General features: G+C 42.9%; 1 protein-coding gene across 1 annotated transcript; it reads left to right on the plus strand.

Moving 5' to 3' along the window:
* Positions 1-1,635: 1,635 nt before the first annotated feature.
* fli1 (Fli-1 proto-oncogene, ETS transcription factor) lies at positions 1,636-20,455 on the plus strand (the record flags this gene model as incomplete). The annotated part of the gene is made up of 8 exons (XM_079224987.1): positions 1,636-1,781; positions 2,131-2,282; positions 3,283-3,486; positions 10,451-10,519; positions 18,128-18,187; positions 18,959-19,018; positions 19,676-19,723; positions 19,926-20,455. Exons 1-8 carry the CDS (start codon positions 1,651-1,653, stop codon positions 20,453-20,455), a joined length of 1,254 nt encoding a protein of 417 aa, XP_079081113.1. The 5' UTR covers positions 1,636-1,650.
* Positions 20,456-24,244: the final 3,789 nt, after the last annotated feature.

A 24,244-nucleotide genomic window follows, 5' to 3' on the forward strand; every position in this document is an offset into this window, starting at 1 on the left:
CCCCCCGAAGCAGATATGTGGCAGTTTGGAATGAAATAATTCAGTCCTCTGGAATTAGACACGTCTCGGCCTAAGCTGTGCCATCAGATCCTATCAGATCCAGATGTGCATCAGACCCCAGCCTAATCCCCAGCAGAAGCATATGACTCTAATGAATTCACTTGATATTCTGACTTATTGTATTTTTTTGTTGTTTTTGTTGGTGTGATCGTTGTGAATAATGATGGATGGAACAAATCTAACATTGGCTGAAGTTATTGTGAAACAGTATTCCCGCTCAGTGCCGTCTAACAGTTGCCTGGCACCAGTTTGAGATGGTGAAACATTGCCCAACTTCGTTTATTGTCAAACACTAAGCGGTGACATCTGTCTGTATGTTGAAAGGTAACACACAGAGTACACAGTCCGTGCTTTATACTTCCAAGACACTACACGAGGAGCACTCACGTAATATCTTGGCCAGCCGCGAGTGTCTGCGTTTGTTTTCTTTAATAAACTTACATTTGCTCCAGCTGAGCTACAGCAGAGGGGTCAGTGGAGCTGTGACCCCCCCTCCCTCAACCCCCCCAACCTTGCTTCTGTTGAGTCTTCAGCTAGAGAGGGAAGCACGACGCTCAGACCGGACAGAGAGATCAAGGCATGTCAGGGGATTGGAATATTTGTAATTGTCAGTCAATACAGTAAGCGGGAGAATTTGAGAAGAGATTTTGAGCTGAACCAATGGGTCATTAATGGTATAAAAAGCCGTATGCATTGACTGACAGTGGAAGTAAACTAGTGCCTTCATACAACTGTCTTAGTCCACTGTGGGCATGATTGAAGTCACCCTAACATCAACAGGAAGCTATTGCTACGTGGGTTGTGTACACAAACTATTTGGATGTCAGGCTGAGATATGACCCATAACTGCTCATAATTGCTGTAAACAAAAAAAAATACTCAAGAGATTGAAAATTTGACGTCACAGACGTCAAATGAAAGACTTTAGTTGTGTTTGCTCATGAGTGTATTCTTATCATTCTTATGACATGGTTATGTCTCACCACTTAGGCCTTATCGCTTTCAGAGTGAGATGAGAAGATTGCTACTACTCTCATATCTGTCTGTTACAAAACTACAGTCAGGAGACGGTAAGCCTAGCTTAGCATAAATAAGCAGGGGGAAACAGATAGCCTGGCTCTAAAAAGTCAAATGAACTGCCTTCAAGAACCTCTAAAACCATTTAGTTAAATGCCAGGCAACCAGCAGACAGCACATAACCCCACATAAAACCACCTATAATGGGTTCATTAGTAACCATTAATCCCCCTGCAACCGGGCTTTATGCTAAGCTAACTAGCTGCTGGTTGTAGCCTTATTCTAAATGGACAGACTTAAGAGTGGTGTCAATCTTCTTATCTAAATCTCTGTAATAAATCAAATCAGATTATATCACAAAAATATTGAAGTACTCAATGTACGTGTGTGTTGGGTCTCATGAACATATATGAGCTATTTGAAAGCTCACATATTGCACTTGTAAAGAGAGTCGAGAAAGACATACCAAGCATGTTTTCCTTCTACCTACAGGAGGCGCTATCAGTGGTGAGTGAAGACCAGTCCCTATTCGAGCCTCCGTACGCTGCTGCTGCCCCTCTCCCCAAGACAGACATGACTGCATCTGGCACACAGGACTACGGCCAGACCCACAAAATCAACCCCTTACCCCCACCGCAGGAGTGGATCAACCAGCCGGTCCGGGTCAACGTCAAGAGAGAATATGAGCACATGAATGGATCCAGGTATGACGCGACAACCACATCCTGCGTCCTACATTCCTTTGTGTTCAGTGGGATGCCAGTTTGTATTCATCTTTATTAGACGTATTCGACATTCGGTGTTCATCACTGCAGTTACTGCCATAAATGCTGCCAGTAGTCATTCAACAGGTCATTTCTTTACCATAGCTGATTCACTTTGTGCTTGTAATCTTCAGTATACTAGGCCCAAGCCAGTTTAGGGCTTATCCATCCCATGCCAAAGTCAATGCCTGGAAAAGAAAACCAACAACACCCAATTTATCTGCTGATACTATTTTTACAACGTACTCGTATGTGTGTGTCTGTGTGTGTGTGTGTTTTCGTGTAGCAGGGAGTCTCCAGTGGACTGCAGCGTGGGTAAATGCAATAAGCTTGTAGGGGGTAATGACACATCTCAGATGAACTATGGAAACTACATGGATGAGAAGAATGCCCCTCCCCCCAACATGACCACCAATGAGCGGAGAGTCATTGTACCTGCAGGTATGTAATACTAATTAAAAAAAGCATGTATATAATAAAAATAAATCCTATCTGACGTGAGATGGATAGGGGGAATATGTGTCATAAAACAGTGTGTCTGTAATCTCACTGTGTATTTATACAGGTGCTAATTGCTTTAGGTGTTTCTCTGTGTTGCTGCTGCGATTACAGACAGAATCACTCCTCTGTTTGGTATAATTTTGCCAGTGCTGTAAATGTTTTATGAGTCCCATTCCTATTTAGCTGGTTTGTGAGGTAAAGCTTTTCGTGGGAGCATAGCTGAATGCATGCAGGTAGACATGTCTGTTGGTCTGCCAGACCCATATATTTCTTCACTGGCTTCACAATTTGATCCAGTGTGTGAAATATCACAGTTCAGGGAGTAACAAGTGCAATTTCAGGGTTATAGACTTTAGAAATTAGGTTTCAACACGTAAGTTGATTATGTTGCTACACGTAAACCAGAGAGCCAAAGAGACAGACTGTTCTTTCCCAAAAAATAAGCACATGTTGTTCATTTTATCAAAATTGAATGACGCCTTTGTCAATTTTCCATTGTAAAGGCTATTTGAATGTTAGTGCTAAACTGATGCAAACGTCCACTCACCCATTAACCTAATAGGAGCTTCACATGGAGGCCACTCCCTAACCACAAGTGGTAAATATGGTGTTCTGTTTTCCAGATAGGTTATGCAGTACATCAGACTTTTGTCAAAGTGTATTCACAAATTCAATGCAAAGCATACACAGGAAGAGATTTCTTTCAACGGTCATTTATCTGAATAAAACTCATATGGCAAATCCGTTTCATGTGGTTAAAACAAGACAAAGAATATTTCCAACTACCTGAACAAGATCTGCTACTGATAGAAAAATCTGTTTTTAATTTGTTCATTGCGCCCCTTGCCTTTACACTTACTCAGATATGAGGCTCTCCCAACTCTGTATTCCCAGGAACAGTTATCCTGGAGTCAATAAACTTCCCCTCTCTCCCATGCAGACCCCTCCTTGTGGTCCCAGGACCACGTGCGCCAGTGGCTGGAGTGGGCCATCAAGGAGTACGGCCTGGTAGAGATCGACACGGCCATGTTTCACAACACAGACGGCAAAGAGCTCTGCAAGATGGGCAAGGACGACTTTCTTCGGCTCACCACCATGTACAACGCCGAAGTGCTTCTCTCTCATCTCAATTACCTCAGGGAAAGTAAGTACACTTTGTGCAACTTTAACAGAAAGTTAATCCGTTAAATCCGCAAAGAAATTTGTCACAATTGATTGATGATTGAAGATAATCAGATTATTTTGACTAATGTGTCACATCCTGTTGTCTGTGCTTAAATTGAAGTCGGCACTGGCTTCCGTCTCTGCCAAAGAATAAAAAGCGAAAAAAAAAAAATCAACTTTCAGTTCGGACACAAGCCTCTTTTCATACTTTTCTCTACTTTTGGATGAGAAGTGCGAGTGAAAAAAAGCCAAACCCCGGCAAACAAGACGACACTTTTTTTTTGTCACCACACTGTACTCACATTACCGTCAATAAACAATGAAATTGCCTTTACTGGAAACTCATTTCTCCATAATGGCTACCCAGCATTAAAGCAGAGCTGTGGAAAGCAAGGGGGTTTCTCTCCCTTCTCAAGATAACCATCGACTACATCCCCCACTTGACTTTGCTGCGCCTTATTCCACATGGTCCAGAAAGATGAAGCCCAGGTGCATTGCCTCGGGAAGCATGCTAGGCCCGTGTGTTCAGCACAGCAAAGAAAGTTGATCTGCAATTTGCAATGGAGGCAACTAAATTTGAGCCTCTTGCCTTTGAAGAGTTCCTCGGTGCAATCCCGCTTCATATGTTTCGGCGGGGAAACAAAGCCAATTTTCGGAGGCGGTATGCAAATTACATTTCGATATAAGATGTAACATCTGGCACGGCTGCTGCCTTCAATACACAGCGATGTCTAGTTCAGACAGAAGGTATGTCTACCGCTTACTTTGAAAAATAAGCAGATAAGGAGTAATGTGATTGTTGTGCATGCAGAGAACAGTTTGTCCCATCTTTTAAATTCTTCACATCGTGCACTTTAAAAAAGCGAGAGCCGCTTTCGGCTGTCGGAACATCATGACACCACATTGGGTGGAGTGACTGATCGCTCAACTAAGTTTAGCATTACTCCCCAAAAAAAATTGCGATGGGCCTCCGTGTGATGTAATGGGAACTGCATTTTGTGGGTGTCAACAGTTTTCTCTGTGCGCGGCGTCTGGGCAGAGAGAGACGCCTGTCATGAGTATAACAGCCTCATTGTGCAGCGCTGCAGCGGGTGGATCTGTCCGACCGCCACTGGGCACACTCTGCAGAGCAGTTTTCATTATGGCCACTGGCTGCGTGACTTAGCCGCGGCTTAGGCGTGCTGCGCCGCGATTCCGCCCAAGTGCCGGCCGTTTTTTGATTTGGACCTTGTGTGTCTTGGAGACAGAGAAGATGTCTCGGGAATCCTCTCCACTTGCTCGTTGAAATTGCTTTGGATCCGTTCCCGACAATCAAAAAGATGAATGCTTCCGTCCCGTGCTTGGACTGACTGACCTGTTTTTGGGGGCAGCTCTCTCCGACAACCGAGCAGTGTGCATTATTGACACTGGGAGCCTGAGGGCAAGAGGAACCATGTTAGTAAATGAATGTCTCAGGAAGACTGAGACGGAGGAGGAAGAGGAGGAGGGTTGAGGCCTTATGCAGACCCTGCAGGGCTGGTGATTTGGAAACTAAAGCTGCTCTCTCTTTTCCCCCCGCAGCACAAACAAACACAATCATAGACGAGTTGTAACCCCGTCCAGAAAATAGACCTCTGGCTTCACTCACGAGAGTTGGAGCTGAGCCGAACTTCCAGAATACAGAAAAAGAGAGAGGAAGGGAAATAGTGAGCCAAGCCCTGGAAGCATTAGTGATTACGGGTCATGTGATGTCTTCCTCCAACCCCATTCACCGCTCTCGCGTATATTACCCCCCATCCTCCTCCAAAAAAAAAAAATGGATGCTGCAAGGTCCAATCATTTAATTCACATCTGTGTACATCATGTGTGTTTTTGGTTCTGTTTATTGAACCTCTGATTAACATTCCTCAGAGTCATTAAGCCCTGTACGTGCACTCGGCGCTGGGCGGGGACACACTTCCCCGCCCCAAAGCAATACCGTAACAAAACATTCCTGCCACGTCACGCGCTGAGATGTCGTTCAGACACCCACAATGGTGCAACCGCGGGCACAATCTGAACATCATTCCGGCTACCCAGCTGCTTAGAGTAACAAGGGTAGTTGCCCGTGCATTATTTTGGCCTCATTGTTGGGTCACTTATCCAGATTTTTATAAGTAATGGCTGCCCGCATCCCAATGTGCTTTCAATTTGGGGCGCAATTTGAGAATTTGTTCAAATTAGTCTGTCAGGGAGGGACCACGGACTGTTTGCTTTATCGCACCCATGTAGGTCGGTTTGATACCACATGTGCTGGAAACGGAGCGGAGAAAGAAAGAAAAAAACTCAGACAATGAAGAACGGTATCCTCCGATTCACAGAGATGAGGCAGGGAAAAGTGAAAGGGAAGTGAGGAGAGAAAGTAACGTGACACGATGACTGAGAATCTACTGTGGCTCAAACAGAGGAGTAGGAGCTGGATGATAAAATAAATCCGTGACTGATTTTGCAGTAGTTATTTGAAGACAGGGGAAGGAGGGTGTGAGCACGAGAAACAATAATAGAGCGCGAGTGTGATATAGAATATAGAAGTCGAAGTGGGGGTGAAGTATCTTTGAGAAGTGTGTGGAAACGGTCTGAGGTGGTCATGATTGAGTGTCTTTGGAGAATTGCAATAGTTCTGTTTCCCAGCTGTCGCCATTGCTTGTATGTCTGGATGGATTTACAGTAAGGGAGTCGAGAGAGAGAAAGAGAGAGAGAGAGAGAGAGAGAGAGAGAGAGAGAGAGAGAGAGAGAGAGAGAGAGAGAGAGAGAGAGAGTGATAAGTCTGGGCTTCTGCACTGCTGTTGCTCGCTCCAGAGTGGGGGACATTCTCGAGCCCTCAATAGTTTATACAGACCATAAACATCTGGGCTCGAAGGCTGAGTAGGGAAAAAGGAGGTCTGGAGAGTTCTCTCTCTCTCTCTCTCACACACACTCTCTCTCGCTCTCTCTCTCTCGCTCTCTCTCTCTCACAACATTTTTATTGAGCTCCCCTTGCATTAGTTCCTTCTATTGGTAGATTATCACTGGTGCACAGGGGCTCAACGGCCTGGCTCTGCGCCCTTTACTGTTAGCTGTCTGCAGTTAGCCACCATTACAGAGCAGTCTGCGGCTGCTCTCCTGACTGCTGGGGTTCAGGCACTTAGCACTACAGGAATTTATGTACATATCACATTAGCATAAGCGGCAGGAGGATAACAAGCAGTTGTTATTTGTGTCAACACTGAGTTGAGCTCAGCTGTAATTAAAGCTAGCTGCTCAGAGTGGCATCATAATTGTGTTGTCGATTTGCGGAAATTCTATCATGGATGTTTTTTTTCAAGTTAACCACTCACTACTTCTCAACATTGAAATTAGGGTGCTGCGTACAAACATATTTGTACATTGAAAATCTGAAATGCACACCGACTTTATGTAGCGGTGTGTGTAGGTGAGAAAATCAGCAAGGTTTGGGTTGTTTCCATTCTTCACAAATCTTTTTCTGTCAGTTTTCTCAGCATAATAAGGTATTTAGGGTTAGGTAATTAAACTACTTTGTCAATGTTAGGGAGGGTTCGATTTTGGTCCCCAAAAAATCCTACAAAATAACATTGACCATTATTAGAAGATGGGATGGGAAGAGCAATCTCCGTATCAAGTTTATACACGTTGTTGTTCAACCTGCTTCCATATTTGTTCCATATTCCATATTTGTCACTTTAGGAACAAACAACACATTATGTCATTCTCTCGTGAGGACCGGCCCAGTATCCTGAGGAAGTACGTTCATATTGAACGATTCTGTCCGATGCCAATGCAGGAAGTAGTGGGTCCTTCATGTAGCAAGGCAGAAATCCAAGTGGAGGTCATGGTGTTGTCCTTTTGAATTTGACATGCAAGTGTGTGCCCAGTCACAGACCAGCAATGAACCCTATTTAAAAAACAAAAAAACAATGGCCTTTTTCTTACCGTAGCCAAGTTTGTGTCTCAACCAAATCTAATCTTAACTATAGTGGTCACAGATCAGAAATAAGTCGGAGGAAATACTTACGTAATCATCAGAAAGTCACTCAGAGAAAGTGTTTGGCAGTAACACATAACTTAGTTTGGTATTTCAGTCAGGTGAAGTAGTGTACTAATGTCAGTGCCATGTTTCCGTTTTGTGAGTCGATTTGTATGTTGTCCTTCTGGGAGTTTATTGAAGGATTCAGTCGACTGGACGTGTTAGCTCAGGGACTAGAGGTGGTGTTAGTAGCTAGCATGCTAACATTAGCATCTGGTGAGCTAATACCTTCAGAAATCACATGGATTTTTCCATCAGGTACTGTAGATACTGTCCAATAGGTGACCTTGGTGCTCATCCACAGTTCCATGGACATCTCAGCGTATATGTACCTGTAATATACCTGTTAGCTTAGCGTGCTACATCTTCAAAGGTATTTTTGTTAGCTCATGTGTGTTAACTGTCAGCCCGGAGTGAGAGCATATTTTACTGCAGTTATCGTTTCCTATTTTAGTTTTGAAAGTCCTCTCCTCTTGTTTCTTGTTTGTTCTCCCGCCTGTGTGATTATCAGCCTCGCCCTAGTGAGCTTCGCCTGTTGCCCGTTAGCCCCGCTGTCACTTTTGCTCACCTGTAACCTTTTGGATTCTCGACTTGTCAGTATTTTCTTAGTATCTGCCCGTCCAAATCTGCATTTGTCCTTCCTGCCTGTGCTGCTTCCCGCATCACAACATTCAGCATTCGAGTTTGCAGTGCTGTTGCTGAAAAGCTGGACCCGGTCCGTGGAAATATTGGATTTGACTGTTGGTTTTGCTGCGATTAGTAAAGTAATATAAACTTAATAAGTCAAATAAATAAATACATTTTCTTTAAGCAACTTCCCCAACACTGCTAACAAACAATGTCATTTTCGCAGTTGAGACGTCAGCTGAGAAAATGTGTGTGCGTTGTTTTGGAAGGCCGTGACGAATGATGTCTTTTCGTTTGGAGGACTTATATTAAATATCTGTCACGCACTATGGAGAACTGGCAGTAGTGCTCCTCAAAGGATGACTTACTGTTGGCTGGAGCCCCTTGGCTGCCTTTGAGGTGGCAAGATGCACAACATTGGGTGACTGAGACCCTCTGTTTGTTGACAAATCTCAGACCACATGTTTGAGACAGTGGTATCGTATAGCTCCACAGAATAAACAGCAGGGGCCCGATGGAGGTCAATCACAATGCCGAACAAGCCCCTAAAGATCTCAATATTATGGCCGCGCAAATACTGGAGGACAGGGCCTTTTTTTCTCCTTTCTTTTTTTGAAAGAGCCGTCAGTCATAAGAAGGAGAGAAAAGAAAATTGTTTGTGGATGTTATGTAATCTAGCAGACTCTGAGCAGATGTGACTTGGAGAGGGAAAGAAGAGAGTGAGGGTCTTAAGGGCTGAACACTGGCCAGTTCTCCCTCTGTGCTGTCAGATTATCGGGACATGTTTGTTTTCTGAGAGAGGAAGAAGCCGTCCAAATAAATAGGCAGCACAGCCAAGACTCCCTCCACCAAACTGTCAGCTGTGGGGGGTGTCTCTCTCTCTCTCTCTCTCTCTCTCTCTTTCTCTCTCTCTCTCCCTTTCTCTCCCTCTCGCTCTCCGTCACTGACTCTCGCTCTCGCTCGCACAGCAGCCCTGACTTTCTCTGTGGGATGATTTGAGGTTTTCTCAGCAATGTTGCCTGTGTGCCTGTCTGGGTCAGGCCACATATGTGGCACACAGCAGGAAAAGGGTTAACAGCCTCGTCCTCCTCCCCCTCTCCCTCTCTTTTTTCCTGTTCATCTTTCTCTACTTTCTCCCTCATTCCAAAGCTTTTTGGTGGCCCGCTTGCCCCCGTGCGCTTAAACACTCTGCGTGTGGAATTATTTTTGTACTGGGAGCTGCGTTTGATTGCTGTGCAGGGACCCGGCCTCATACAATGGCGCCCCTGTTCTGAGGCCCCCAGGTTTCTAAACTAGACCCAGAGCCTTGGGGGTGCTGTGGAGTAGGTCGATTGGGAGGGGTGGGGTGTTGGGAGGTTAGAATACATTTGTGGAGCACCCCACTCTTTTCCCCCAGCCATCCCCCTAAAAAAACAGACCCCTAGTCTGCCATCATGGGCCCCTTCATCCCCCCAACCCCACCGCCAGCAGCACAGCAAGTTAGGAAGGGGGTCCTGCTTCAAATCTCAAGAAAAGCACATCACAAATTACATTTTGCTTTGGAGTTTTTTTAGTTCTTTGTCAGATTTGCGCATTCATAAAGGGCATCTTCCTCACTCAGCTGCTCTCCGTATAGCCGTCTCGGTGCTAAAGCTTTACACTCCCCATGCAGTAGCTGCTTTCGTGTTTTCACTGTGCATTTTTGGCTCTGTTTTTCCACTCGCTGATTTATGCCTGGGGGCAGCTAAAATTAAGAGAGCATTTTGGTGCCGCCCAGGGTGCCTGAGTAAGTGGAGGAATGTGGCGCAGAGTTCTGCTCCATAAGGTGAAATGAATAGGCGGCCATATGCAGACTCTTGCCTCTCTCACTTTATTATTCAGGAATCGGGTTTTGCAGTTAAAATGCTGACAGGCAACGGGGGTTTTCCCTACATTTAAATGACTGACTGTGTGCTGGATTTGCTTATTCAGGACTATATTTATGTATCATTAATTTCCTTATTCCTGAGATAATTTTTTAAGGAAAAACTGGAACACAATTCAAGAAATGAAAAGGACTGCTTGTCAGTAATTGAGCTGGACCTTCTACTGCCCCCTGCTGGCTTGTGTTATACAGTACCCTTTGAGCTTTAAGTCATGTGTACCTTAACCACTGGATGATGTGTTAGAAATTATGAACATTTTAATATTTCTTATCCAGGTTTTAATATGGTAGTTTTGGTAGTAATTGTCTGTAGTCCAGGGCAGATGAGACATTGTTTTGTCTTACTATTCTTTCTTTTGTCTCACATTACAGGTAGCTCATCATTATCCTACAATACGCCATCTCACACAGACCCATCCCCACGTCTGGTTGCCAAAGAGGGTAGGGACACTTATTTTAAATTTGTATTCTCTGTGCTTTATCTTTAATATCTGCGTGTGTGTCTGTGTTTGTGTGTGTGTGTGTGTGTGCATTTGGGCTGATGTAACAAATATCAGGGGAGCGCGGTGAGATTGTTGCACTACATGAATAGAGACAAAAAACGCTGCTTCACAGTACCTGCCAGCTTCAGACAGGCAGATACACACGGAGCGCACACACTTGATAATACAGACCACTCACACAAATCCAAAGCACATGCAGTAACCGGTTTGCCAAAGCTCTGTGCAGGTGCACCTTTTGTGCTGTTGAAATAATAAGGGCCAAGCTGCTCCGGCAGACCCTGCTATTCAGGACTGCTACCTGAACGCTGTGACAAATAGCGGCTCAGAGGGGACGGTGTCAGAATAGAGGCGGGTTTTTTTTTAACAAGAAGACAAAAGCGGTGTGCCGATGAGTTCAATCCACGCCAGCAGGGGCGAAAACAGACGGTGAATGTGTGACGATTGTGAGAGAGACGAGAGACGTATGAAGTGTGAATGAGGTTGTTTGACAGACATCAGGGACAGGTGCGAAAGCAGGGACATGTGAGGCCGAAGAGCCTGATTGGCTGCTTCAGACTAGACAGGGAGTGAAAAGGATTGTGTGTGTGTGTGTGTGTGTGTGTGTGTGTGTGTGTGTGTGTGTGTGTGTGTGTGTGTGTGTGTGTGTGTGTGTGTGTGTGCGCGCATCACTTGTACTTTTAAACATTTTGCACTACAGAATATATCTCTAAAAGTTGTATTGTTTTTATTTATGAGATTACTTTCACAATATATTGCAGTAATATCCCACTAACGCAATTTGTATTAAACAATAACTCAAATCTGAACATTAGTTGAGGTTATTTCACTTGTTTTGAAGACAACTTTACAAAATAATTGTATCAATGCATTTTCTTTATTAGATTCATTCGTTTAATTTTTTTTTATTTTCAAAGTATTGGCCACTCTCTCAAAGGCATATAACTTAAAAACAAACTTAATTTTTTTCACAGAGCATAATATTTCCGTAGTGTCTAACTGTAAAAACAACTGTAACATTATCAGTTGAACTGCTTGGGTGAATGCAGCCCAAAATGACTGTATCTAGTTCGATCATTGAATCAGCGTTCACATTTACAAATGTGCAGTAAAGGATAAATGCAGCAGCTAAATGAGACATGTTGGTAATGCTACACCATCAAATTCTTTCAAAAGCCAAGCCGAGTTTTAAGAACAACGCCCACAGCAGCACTGAATGATTGCCTCTTTCCTCTGGATACCTTTTCACTCAACAAACATTATTTTGTGCTGACACAACACCAGCAAGGCGAAGGCTGCCCTGCGTATCAGTTTAAAACCCGACACATCCTTTACATCGGCTATACGGTGTCACCACCAGAGACGGGGGAAAGGACTGCAATAACAGCGATAGCCTTGCTCACAGGATGAGGGGCCCTATCAAGGCAGGAGGAGAGGAAACACTAAGTCTGATAAGTGTCCGAGAATGCCCTCTGCCTCTTTCCATCTGCGCCGGTGGTGAGCGTGAGCAGGCCGAGGACTTGTTCTCCCCAGGCTTCTATACCAAGAGAGCAATGGGCAGGCCAGATAAGATTCTGCTCAGTCACCCCCCGACCCCGGTCTTCCTGGTTCTCAGCGCCAGGTATTTGGACTGGCAGGAATACATGGTCACTCCCTTCAACAGCATTTCCCTTTCACAAGCGGTGACTTCTATAATGGGCTCCTGTAACACTGACTGGGCCTCTCCTCGTGTCCCGTGATCCCAGCCAATGAGCAGCGTCTCGCTGAGGAAAGCCTGTGTCTCGTCCAGGGTGACTTTTCAAGAATTCAGGAATACAACCAACTTATCGGGTTGATACCTGTCTAATTTAAAATGAATCACTATTTGTCAGCTACTTGTATTCACCCTAACGTTATACAGCAACAATGTTTTTTTTAATTGCATATACACATGAACTTGTGGCTTCATTATTGAAACCGCTAACTCATGTAGACGATGTAGTATTGGCCAGGTATGCTAAACCATGCTTCAAGTTTGAAATTCACACATTTTGGCAAATAACTACACCCTGTCATCTACATTAGACATAGCATTCAAGACTAAAAGTAGTTGTGTGTTGTTTGGTGCTTGAAATACCACACTGAAGTATCCATCACCTGCAATGCACCAAGTGAAAACGCCTGAAACTGGATTACTTTGAAATCTCAACACTAGAAAAAGGAGCCCAGTTTGCTTCCTGGCCACAACAATGGAGGCTTATTTTGGAGAGATTCTTTGAGGACTGTAATAGCAATATATTGCATTTTCAGTATATTGCATTTTCAGTTTATAGTTTGTATTAACTGCATGCTACACAATGAACGCTAGATAGTGTTTTATACTTAACACATCAGTGTGCAGTTGACACGAGGAGAGAGCTAAAAAGGTGTTGAGTTTGCATTAAGTTAAGATGAGAAAATAATTTTAAATGAAATGAAGGGAATTTGCTGCAAAGATTAGGTGAAAAAGTGAAACATTATAAAGAGAAAGACTTTGGGGGATTGTGACTCAACAATAAAAGAAGTCTTGCTCCAGGAGAAGCCGTTATCACAATGTCCTCAGATCAGCATTGCCAGATGTTCAAGTTCATATTGCCCTTCAAGAACAGTCAAATACCATCCAGCTCTTTGAGGTAGAGTAAGCACGGGCATGCAGCAGGAGACCACCCTTAATCTGCTCCAGACTCTGTGGTGTAAAATGCAATGTTATGAATAAAAGAGAGCATATAAAACATGGAATGCTGCTGCTATGAAGGGTGTGTGTGGGTGTGTGTGTGTGTGTGTGTGTGTGTGTGTGTGTGTGTGTGTGTGTGTGTATCTTAGTGTGTATCTAAAGTCTATGTCTGTGGACAGACGTGGGTGTGTGTGTGGGTGGGTTCCTGCATGTCTTAATGTAGCATCTGTTACAGTGTGTATGTGTTGTGTTTGTGGTATTATCTTTGTGTTGATGTTTGCATATGATACGGCTCTGTTTCTCTGCAATGAGTCACTTACCGGTTTTAGCTTCTGTTTTCATTGCTGCTATGAACTTTGGGAATTTTGTAATTTGCAGCATGGGCCTTCATATTCTCCGCTGCATCTCTCATCTCTCGCCAAGTCCAAGTGACAATACAGCTTGAATTGCTCCATTATGTGTACAAGCTGTTCTACATTTATGACTTTTGCATTTTGAAAAAAAAGGCAAAAAAAGGCAAATGAATGATGCAATTCTCTCTTTAAAAACAATAATATTAACAGCATTGCACCACACTTGCACATGCAATACGTATGTGTATTTATGTGCAGCAGTGTGTTGTTGTTTTACTCCAGTACTGTCATCATTCTCCTCCTCTTATGGCTCCTGGAAAGCACCTGTATTACGGTATTAAAGCGTTGTCTGGGTCTCTCTCTCCCTGGTTCAGACTGTCTACCTCCCTCTCCTCCGTTTCTCTTTCTATCTCAGCCTCTCTCCTCTAGTTGTGCTCTCTCTATCGCTGTCTCTCTCTCTGTTAGTTGCTCTCTCTCTCTCTCCCTCTCTGTCTAGCGCTCAGGCCTTGTTTTGACTAACGTGTCCTGCAGTCTAAGTCTCCCAGGAGCATGCACCACACCCCAGACCAGAGTGGAAACTGGCTCAAGTCGCAGTCAGAGCGAGGGCCTGGAAAAATGAAGGGGGGGGGGGTGTTGGGGAAGAGCCGGCTCTGTGTGTGTGTGTGTGTGTGTGTGTGTGTGTGTGTGTGTGTGTGTGTGCGCGCGCACGCTCGCTTTCAGGTCTGCGTTTGCGAGTACCCCCGACCACTTGGGCTTTGTGCGTTTTACATCTGCTGCTCTTTCCTTCTTCTGCACTTCAACTTCCCGACCTTTCACTCACTCCAAAAAAAAAACTGATGAAGGGAAAATTGTTTTGAAGATTAATGTGATTGGCTGCCAACAACAATAACACCAAAGTGTATCGAAAAAGAAGCGAATGAGCCCGTATTACTGCATCTCTTCCAGCTCCATACACCAGATGGGTTTTGCTGCCCTTGTTTTCTTTTCAAATTCCAAAGTTGTGTTTTCGTCTGACTTGTTTTAATATTATTTTCTCTCTCTCTCTATTTCAAGCCTTTTCATGCCCTCAGTCACTCCGTCTCCATCCTCATCTGTCTGCTTCTCAATAAAGTCTCTCTCTGTGCCTCCCTCACCTTCTTCTTCCTCACCTCCGCTTCATTTGTCCCCCTGTTTGTAACCTCTTCTCTTCACGTATGGAGGTAGCCCCGTTGTGTTTTTTTTCTCGGGGTGGTGGAGAGTGGATGGAGGGGGGCTGGCGGTGAGTAGAGGGGAAAAAAGGGCCAGTAAAACAAAGAGAGGTTGTCTGCAGGCGAGGCAGGCAGGAAACGCAAGTCTCCCAGGACTCTCCCCCAGTCACTGCTCCTTGGCTATCCTGCCGGCCCACACCAGATTGAACCTGACAGCCCCGCTGAGCCACGGCAGCCCGCTTCTTATTTTGTCTCTCTTCTCCCTCTTTCTCTCTATCACACTCTCCTTTCTTTCATTCTTTTGATCAGATTCTAATTTATTCGCTTTTCTTTGAGCTTTGTTGCAAGCTCATATCCGTCATCTACTTCATCCGTACTTGTACCGTCCCTTGCTCTTCTATACTCCACTTCAAAATCCCTCTTTCAGGTCACGGGGACCAGAACCCGCTCTTATGGGTGCAGACAAATGGGTCCTTTTGCTGAAACACCAGGGGTTAAAAGTTGAGAAATTAGTGAAGAAATCAAGAGGTCCCTGAGCGGCAGCAGGTTTTCCGATTGGTCGATATTCTGCGCCTGAGGAAAGGGGAAAACAAGGCAACAAAACATCCTTTGAAAGGAGCACACGATTATTTAAAAAGAGTAAAACAATGAAACACTCATGTTGCAGGATAAGAGGCCAACATTGCTTTCATGGTTGCGGAGAGCTAATGTACAAATAAGGAGTTTGATTTGGTGTGTTTGATTATTTATTGTTTATTTGAAAGAAAACTAAGATGTCAAATTGTCCCAAACCACAGGAGGGCAGTGTGGTACAGTGTTGAGAGATGGCCGCTCATGAGGCGGAAGCTGGTGATGAATGTTGGTTGATTGTCACTGGATGGTCCTCTGGTGTTGCTGTACGAGTCAAGAAGGTCCACACAGTCTGTATGTGTTCGACTGTCATTGGTTTCTGGCTGAACACCATGACGCTCCTACAAGAAGCTCTCTTTAAAGGTGGTCTCGCTTATCAAATTGATGGACTTTTCAAATTATTAACAAATACAATATCTACCATTTAAAAGACATGGTTGTATATAATAGTAAGCATGCTATTCTTCTGCTTCAGTGACTGATGGATAAAATAAGATAATCCTTTATTTGTCCCGCAGTGAGGAAATTGCAGGATTACAGTTGCATTGCACACAAGAGACACATAGTAAATACACAGTCAAGTAGTATAAATAAACAGTAATACAAACAGTAAAGAAGAATACAGTAGCAATATTAAATTAAACTAAATTCATCATCATGTGAGTTATTGACTGCACTGATTAAAACTCGCTTGAGAATAATTTGCAAAGGCAAACAAACAAACACCTACACATCACATCCAAACACACACACACACACAATGCACTTAGAGTCTGGTAAGCACACTCCCTCACTTTGGGAATGTCAAACATACTCTAATTATCTATTCATGTGAATAATTAGTCATGCATATTGAGTTCAAACACAATGCTGTGAGCCACACTTCTTCACTGTTTGAGATGAGGACCTGACCCCGCCATGCTCACTGGTTCTATCTGCTTTGAGTCTTGCCCTTCTCCTTCTCTGGGACTTGTGGCTTATTGAAACCACCAACTTATGTGCATTAGACACATCATTCAAAGCTAAACACCCGTGTGTTGTTTGCTAAACACTGCCTCTTAAACACCACACTCAATTACCAATCACCTGCCCCCAGAGTGCTCATGTGAAACACCTGTAGCCAATTAGGTCACTTAGCAACCAGAGCTGGAACACTGGAGATGGGATTCGGCTGCGGCTTCTTCTCTGGTGTGTACAACCACAGAGGCCCATTGCAATATATTGTGTTTTGTTTAAAATACATTATAGTAAATATGTCCATGCCATCTTCTCTTAAGAGGAGACGGTGAATATAGTAAAAAAGAATAATAATGTCACTAATTAATAGATATGAAATGTCCCCAGTATATTTCTTACAGTACTGTAAGACAATTGTTTTATTTTAATGTTTAAATAATACCATGAATAATATGTTTCATGTTAAAGTTTAATGTTTGTGAATTTATTAGGAAAACGTAAATAGGCGTGAGGTTAAATAAACACCTAAGTGTGTATTTGTGTGTGTGTGATACTGTTATATGATCAGTGAGAATACACCTTTAACATATTTTGTATGAAGTGTGTGCTTTGGCAAGAGATGCAAGATATTTTATATGTTTGTGTGAAAGGTTTCCACAGAGAGGGGCCTTCGTTTCATAAATTGTGTTTTAGCGATTGCAAAAAAAAAAAAGTAAGATTCAGGGATTTAAACCGGCGTCTTTGATTGTCAATAAGCCTGCGACTCCAAAATTCAGCCGGCGCGGATAGGAAACGGGATTGCCTCTTGATCTTCTAAAAGCTTGCTTATCCCAGCAACAACCTCTGTCATCGCCATTACACTGTCTCTACCCGCTGCCCTCTGGAAGAAAACTGCTGACAAAAAAGGTTTGCAGAGTACGAGAACACTGCGAAAAGCATGCTGCACACAATACAGATTAAAGTGTGTGAAGCTCAAATGTATTCTGGCAACTGTTTCAGCAACGCAATATTACAAACCATAAAGGGTGCTGGCCAGGTGCACCGTGAGTGAAGCAGGGTGTGTTTGAGACATTGCCAGGGGAAGAATACGTCCTCTTTTTTTATCGGTTTGTGTCAGACTGATTGATTGTTACTGGAAGCTGTCCAGCTTCACACTCGCTTTGGTTTGAACCGCAGACACACAGCAGGTAGAACTCATGCAAACTGGGCCAGTTTGGCTGTTTGTCAAGGTTTCATAACAGCCGCTTGTTTGGGGAGAGGGGTGAGGATGAACATGATGAGCATGTATTGTCTCTCTGTGTGTGTCTCTGTTGTGCGTTCATTTGCATCACTCCTTTTTATTTGTGGTCAGAGTGTTGCAAGCTGCTCAACCAACTGCACTCTGTTGAGGATTGTGCCATCTTTTACATACAAACCATCACAGTGATCCTAATAAAACCACATTTCCATGTCCAGATATCCTGTGAAGAGCATCTATAACCATGTTTTGACAGATTTATGAATGCCATTTGGCACTGGGGTCGCCTCTTTTGCTGTGACAGGCGCAGTCCTGTTAGAGGACATAGAATGAGATGAGACACTTGCTTTAGTCTCATAAACACAGCAACATTTAGAGATTGTGAATACACAGACAATTCATTTATTTCTCATCCTCTTGGAAAAAAAAGCATTTTCCCCAAATGGAAAAGATATATTTTTAACAGGCAAACTTTGTCTTCTCTCTTCGTTAGACCCTTCATATGATGCTGTACGGCGGACAGGATGGTCAAACAACATGCACAGTGGCAAAGGTGAGGACTGGACCACAGTTAACCATACTTAAGGGAGGCATCACTGTATTTCACCCGAGGCTACAGTTCTTTTGCAATTGCTAAACAACAGTTTCTGAAACTAAGACCCTCTTTGTCTTACAATTAGTCCTCCAAGTCTCTTTTCAAAATTGGCCTTCAATGTTGTCCACACCAAATCACAACCACACCAATTAGTCCTGTCTCTAGTGTTCAATCTCTGATTATCTAAGTGATCTAAGTGGTCCCAGCTGATGTCACAGGTTGATTCTGGGTGTAGGTGATTGATAATTGAGCGTAGCATTTCAATGACAGAGCTTAGCAAAAACACACAGGCGTTTAGTTTAGAACGATGTGCCTAGTGTCGATAACTGTGTGTCGTTATTGGCAAAAAGTGTTTTTTTAGATTTTTTTTTTAGAAGTTTTTAGAATTTCAAAATGTAGTGTGAAGCAGAACTGTGATGATACATGAGTTAGTGGTTTCAATTATTGCGCCACAATTACCAATTGCTAAGAAACACATTTGACCTAAGCCAACATCAGCAGAGGCAGTTCAAACATCTGCCGAGTCTAGACATGTAGGACACCCTCCTACAGATAACAGTGTCTGTTGTCACAGCGGGAACAGTCAGTCAAAAGAAGTCAAGTCCAGCCAACACACACTGCCTTATTCACTTTGGCATCCAAGATGTGAAACCTGGTTATCTGTTGCCATCCTACTTGCTATGTCTCTGTCTCTTTATTATCCTCCACTGATTGTGTCTCTCTGTGCAGGTTCACCGGTGGTTACTCAGAATGTGACCAAGTCCACTGAGCAGCCCAGACCTCAGCCAGGTAACGGCTCACCTGGTGTCTTCCTTGATGTTGTAGTTTTAAGCAGACGTTTAAAGCTAATGTGTCAGCATGAGAACCGGCTTCACTTTGTGCCCTTTGAGCCAAATGACGGCCGAGAATGATTATTCTACAGGAGAATTGTATCCTCTAAGCTCTTTGCCTTTGCTTGTTTTACTGTTGCATGGTTATAAATTGGTTGTAGGTAAAGGCTTAATATGTCACAGTTTATGTAAGCAGGCATAAATCAAGACAAGAAAAGTCATCACAGCCTCAGGAAACCACTAAAACAATTGTTGACACATGGTTCACCAGCAATTTAATTATGGACTGTTTGGAATCCAGTCTGCCAACAAGCTTTGAGTGTTTATTAGTGTTGGTAGTTTTTTTTCTTACCACTCAGCAACACATCCATTAACATGTGTAATTGGTTTTCCCGGACAGCTAATTTTTTAGAGGAGCGCAATAATCCAAACGCACTAAAATAAGTCTTTACCACATAATGCCCTCTTCATTTTGCATATTTTGTCATCAGTATAAGTGAAAGTAATACTGAGGATAGTTTTGAATTTGTATTAAAGCAGCAGCCGCTCAGTGAAATGTATATTTTGTCATCAGTCTTACATGTGGAGACCAACAACTCTTTCCTTTTGTCCGCAGATCCGTACCAGATTCTGGGTCCCACCAGTAGTCGCCTCGCCAATCCAGGTAAGATTTTGAGCTCACTGTGGTCTGCACACAATGCATCTGCTGCAAATAGGTAGTTTTTGTGGAAGTATAAAATAAAAAGTCCTAACATGCAGTCCCTGCTGGATAGATAATGAGTTGTCCAGCTGGGCAATATTGGATGACGGCGCTCTTGGATGAGGTCGCATCTTTAAGCTCTGTTTTTGTATTTGTCCACCATCAGGTTCAGGTCAGATCCAACTTTGGCAGTTCCTCCTGGAGCTCCTGTCCGACAGCGCCAACGCTGGCTGCATCACCTGGGAGGGCACCAACGGCGAGTTCAAGATGACTGACCCGGATGAGGTGGCGCGGCGCTGGGGCGAGCGCAAGAGCAAGCCCAACATGAACTATGACAAGCTGAGCCGTGCGCTGCGTTACTATTATGACAAAAACATCATGACCAAGGTGCACGGCAAGCGCTACGCCTACAAGTTCGACTTCCACGGCATCGCTCAGGCACTGCAGCCGCACCCCACCGAGTCCTCCATGTATAAGTACCCCTCGGACCTGGCCTACGTGCCTTCCTACCATGCCCACCAGCAGAAGGTCAACTTTGTGACCCAACATCCTCCATCCATGCCCGTCAGCTCCTCCAATTTCTTTGGACCCACCGCTCCGTACTGGAGCTCGCCCACTGCAGGTATCTACCCCAACCCAAATGTTCCCCGCCACCCTAACACCCATGTGCCGTCCCACCTGGGTAGTTACTACTAAACACCCCACTGTGACCGAGCACCACCGTCGACAGACGCCCACAACAAAGCCTACAATTGATGATCTGCACCCCCATTGCCTCCAACCCGATGAAGGCGGAGTTAGAAGCTGCGATGGAAGCATTTGTCCTCTGAAGTAAAAATCTTGCTCCTAAATGAAGGATGATAAAATGGAAGGATTTTTTTAAATTTTAATTTCTATTTCTAAGAATCTATATAAACAACTGGATGCTATGGTCCAAAATGGAATACTACTTACCTTTACCAGACTAGGAACTATTTGTTTATGCTTTTTTTGACGTGCATCTGAATTTCCTACTTTCCAAAACATCCCCAAACAAAGCGGGCCGGGAGAACTACTCGAGTCTGTTTCCCTTCCCGCCATGCTTCAGTACCAGACATGGGCCTATTATTTATGGGTCTCAATCTACATCCTCCTCAGTACATTATGTACATAACGCTTTAAGCATCTGACTTTCGTGCTTGTCTACATCCTTGTTGGGGTTTTCTATTCCCACCACATCTAGCCTCCCGTTTCCACTGTCTCCGCCTGCTCGTCTGTTCATCTGCATCTTTTTATGTGTGTGTGGAGAGTCTTCTGGAATTCGCTGGACAAGAAGGAGCTCTCAAAGAGTTGAGCTTTTCTCAGCACTGAATGAAATTTGGCAACTGGAATATGCCATTCACAATTTTATTTATCCTCCAAACTGGAAAGCTAGAGAAGAGTTAAATTCCGGAGAAGGAAGCGCTGTATGTTTTGCTGGCCTGGGTCAACTCAATTACTTAAAATGCTTTCTGCGTGTGTCTGGAGCTCAAGACGGGCGACGTGTACAGTTGAACTCGACTGTACTGAGGAAGCTGAGTCAAGATGTAATTGAAGTAATTTGCAACAGTAATTCAACCCAGGTCAGATGTGTTCAGGGGGCCACACACTAGGCTATTAAATGTTTGCCATGTTGTTGCCTTTCAGCCATGCCATTTCCAGATGTTTTGTTGCTCGACCATGTCAGTATTAATGTGAATGTCTTCTGGTTTGTGAAACACGTAAAAGGGACATCCTGCAGCAAAATCAAAATTTGTCAGATGTTTTTATTTTGTTTAGTGAAAATAATCCTTCATTTTTAACACCATGTTTGCTGCACACGTCTCAATCTAAAAAAATGAAAGTTCCTTTTTTTTTTTGTAGATGTGATTATGTAGATGTTATCTACACAATAAGACTGTATGTTGTTTGGATGTATTGTTTTATCCAAAGTGCCTGACAGTGTCTCCAGTTGTAGTGTATGGCACAATGAGAAACCAAACCCCTCACAGTGCCTTAACTGCTGTTTTATAACATATTTTCTATTCATTATAGACAAAACGGCGTTACCAGTTAAAATGCTATATGTAATCCTCCCCTCCAACATCTCAAATCTGACATTTTTTGATTTTGAAATGCACCCTGTCAATAACGGCTGCCACAGTGTCTCCTTCTTCTTTGTCGGCCAGTCAGGACCTTGTCGGTCAGCACAGAGAAGTGGCCGAGCAGCAAGTCATGTTAAAGGTGCAAGATACGAGATTGGGAGCATTTTCATTGACTCTCAACATTGTAGCTCCCGGTGCTAACAGAGCTAACAGTACAAACTACGGCGAGGTCGGCGCTACGCTTCCACAACGAGGCCGTCGGTCGAGATGACGTTTATCAGTTGTATTCGTCATATGAGTGATGTGCACTGCAGAGAGACAGGTGTGAGCTAAAGATTGGGGTACGCTCACATGCACTAAAAGCATGGCAGGATTGACTATGTCATCAAAGCAAGGCAAAGCTCTGATAACAACACACGCAGAGGGGGAGTGACTTCATGCTCTGCTCAGGTAGACATTACTCCACTATATCTTCACATAGCAAATAGTTGTTTGCTGCTATATTAATGCTCTGAATGTCGTATATTGCTCCTTTAATAGACAGTTAAGTTGTATTTTACCAGGGCTGGATCCTAGTTTGAGAGCAGCATGTGTGTTTGAATGTTAGTTTCTCACTGATCTAAAGCCCAGCAAAATGCACATGAATCTCAAGTCAGAATGTCATCTTCATGTAAGAGTATCATGTCAAAACATATCCATCTTCAGGTGTTCAAAGCTGTTGATATAGCAAAAGTATTCCTTTAGAGTAACTGAAAATGGACACTTGAAAATAAATTACTTGGGACTAAGTAGTTTTTCAGAGAACAAAACCAATAAAGTATGACGAGATGAAACAAAGAAATCCTCAGATTCGCAAACGCTGTGCGTTTGTCAGACCTATTTTTTATTGTTTTATAAGCATCAGTCAACTAGGCATTAAAGCAACTTACTGTATAAATTATGCAGAGTTATTTTCATATGTGACACAGTATAAAAAGTCAAGAGAATTAATACGAGTTGACCTCGGTCAAAAATGCAAACCTTTAAAGTCCATTTCTGCTATTTGTTCAGCATTTTAAGCGTTTTTATATCTGTACATTTGGGCAATACATTTTAAAATTATGTTATTGTTATTATTTCTGAAATTCGGTTGTAACATCCTAAGTGTCTTTATGTGCACGTGATATTTTCTTGTATTCCCAAAACCACAAATATGTGCTTGAATCATAACCCAACCACCAAAGATTCCTTCACTTTATATGCAACATGTGATTATGATGAAACTTTTCCATTGTGAATCAAGTTTCATGCCAAAGAGCCCTGGAATTGATCGCTTTTCTTGTGCATTAAATCATTTCAGGTATGTTATGAAAAACAATACAAACTGTATCAACATCCACAACCAGCTTCTCCTGAAAGTTTATAGCTTTAAAAGACCGAATACAAAAGGGAACTTGTAATTTGTAGCATAAAGAAATTATTCTAATGTACCCTTCATTTCCATGTTTCACATGCATTATCAATGAAAAGGGATCTGTGCTACTTCGTATATGCAATGTATTTCGGATATCAAATATATATATATAAATATATATATATGTGTGTGTGTATAATTTTACAATTAACCAATATATTATTATTATTGTCATTCCTGCAATGTATGAAGTAATACCTTTTGAAAAAGGGCTTTTGTATAGGAAAATGTGACAAAATAAATGTTTTTACCTCTCAAGTTATCTTCCATTGCCTGCCTGCTGCCTCACTAGATGAAAACAGTCATTGCTTTTTTTATTGGGCCATTTTTGTGTACACAATTAGTACATCATTATAGTGACTTGCACATTTTATGACAGTTCTAGGAACTCATGACACATTTTCAAAGTGTATTATTCCCTAGCATTGGTTTATTACACATATAACACATGTGCATAATTAGCTTGAGATAGTCACACCTGCTGATGGAAAACATCATCGCCTCTCCTAATTTAGGCAAGTTTAGTTTGCATCTGCATCAAAATGTTGTGTCTTATTACAGAACACACACTCAGTTGCTGGTATATTAGCTATGCCCAATGTAGTGTAATACATCAGCCCTGCAAAACAAACATACCTTTATTCAGGTTTTTATTATTGTATTATTAACATTGATCTTGATTTAAAATTATCGAAGGCTGTAGTTTGTGGAGCTAGTTAATTGTATTGCATTGTCCCAAATGTTTCCACCCCAATTAACGCATATAGCTGATGATATAGATAATTAGCATTTTACTTTGTTAGTTCTAATCTAAATAACTGCATGCAATTTCATCTAATTCAAATGAATAATTTCCGGTGCAAGGGAAAAGATTGCTGGGAAGTTGCACCATTTTTACAGTCTTTATTTTTGTGATTCCATATTTTTGCC

This window comes from Taurulus bubalis, assembly GCF_910589615.1.
Source record: "Taurulus bubalis genome assembly, chromosome: 10".
Lineage (NCBI taxonomy): Eukaryota > Metazoa > Chordata > Actinopteri > Perciformes > Cottidae > Taurulus > Taurulus bubalis.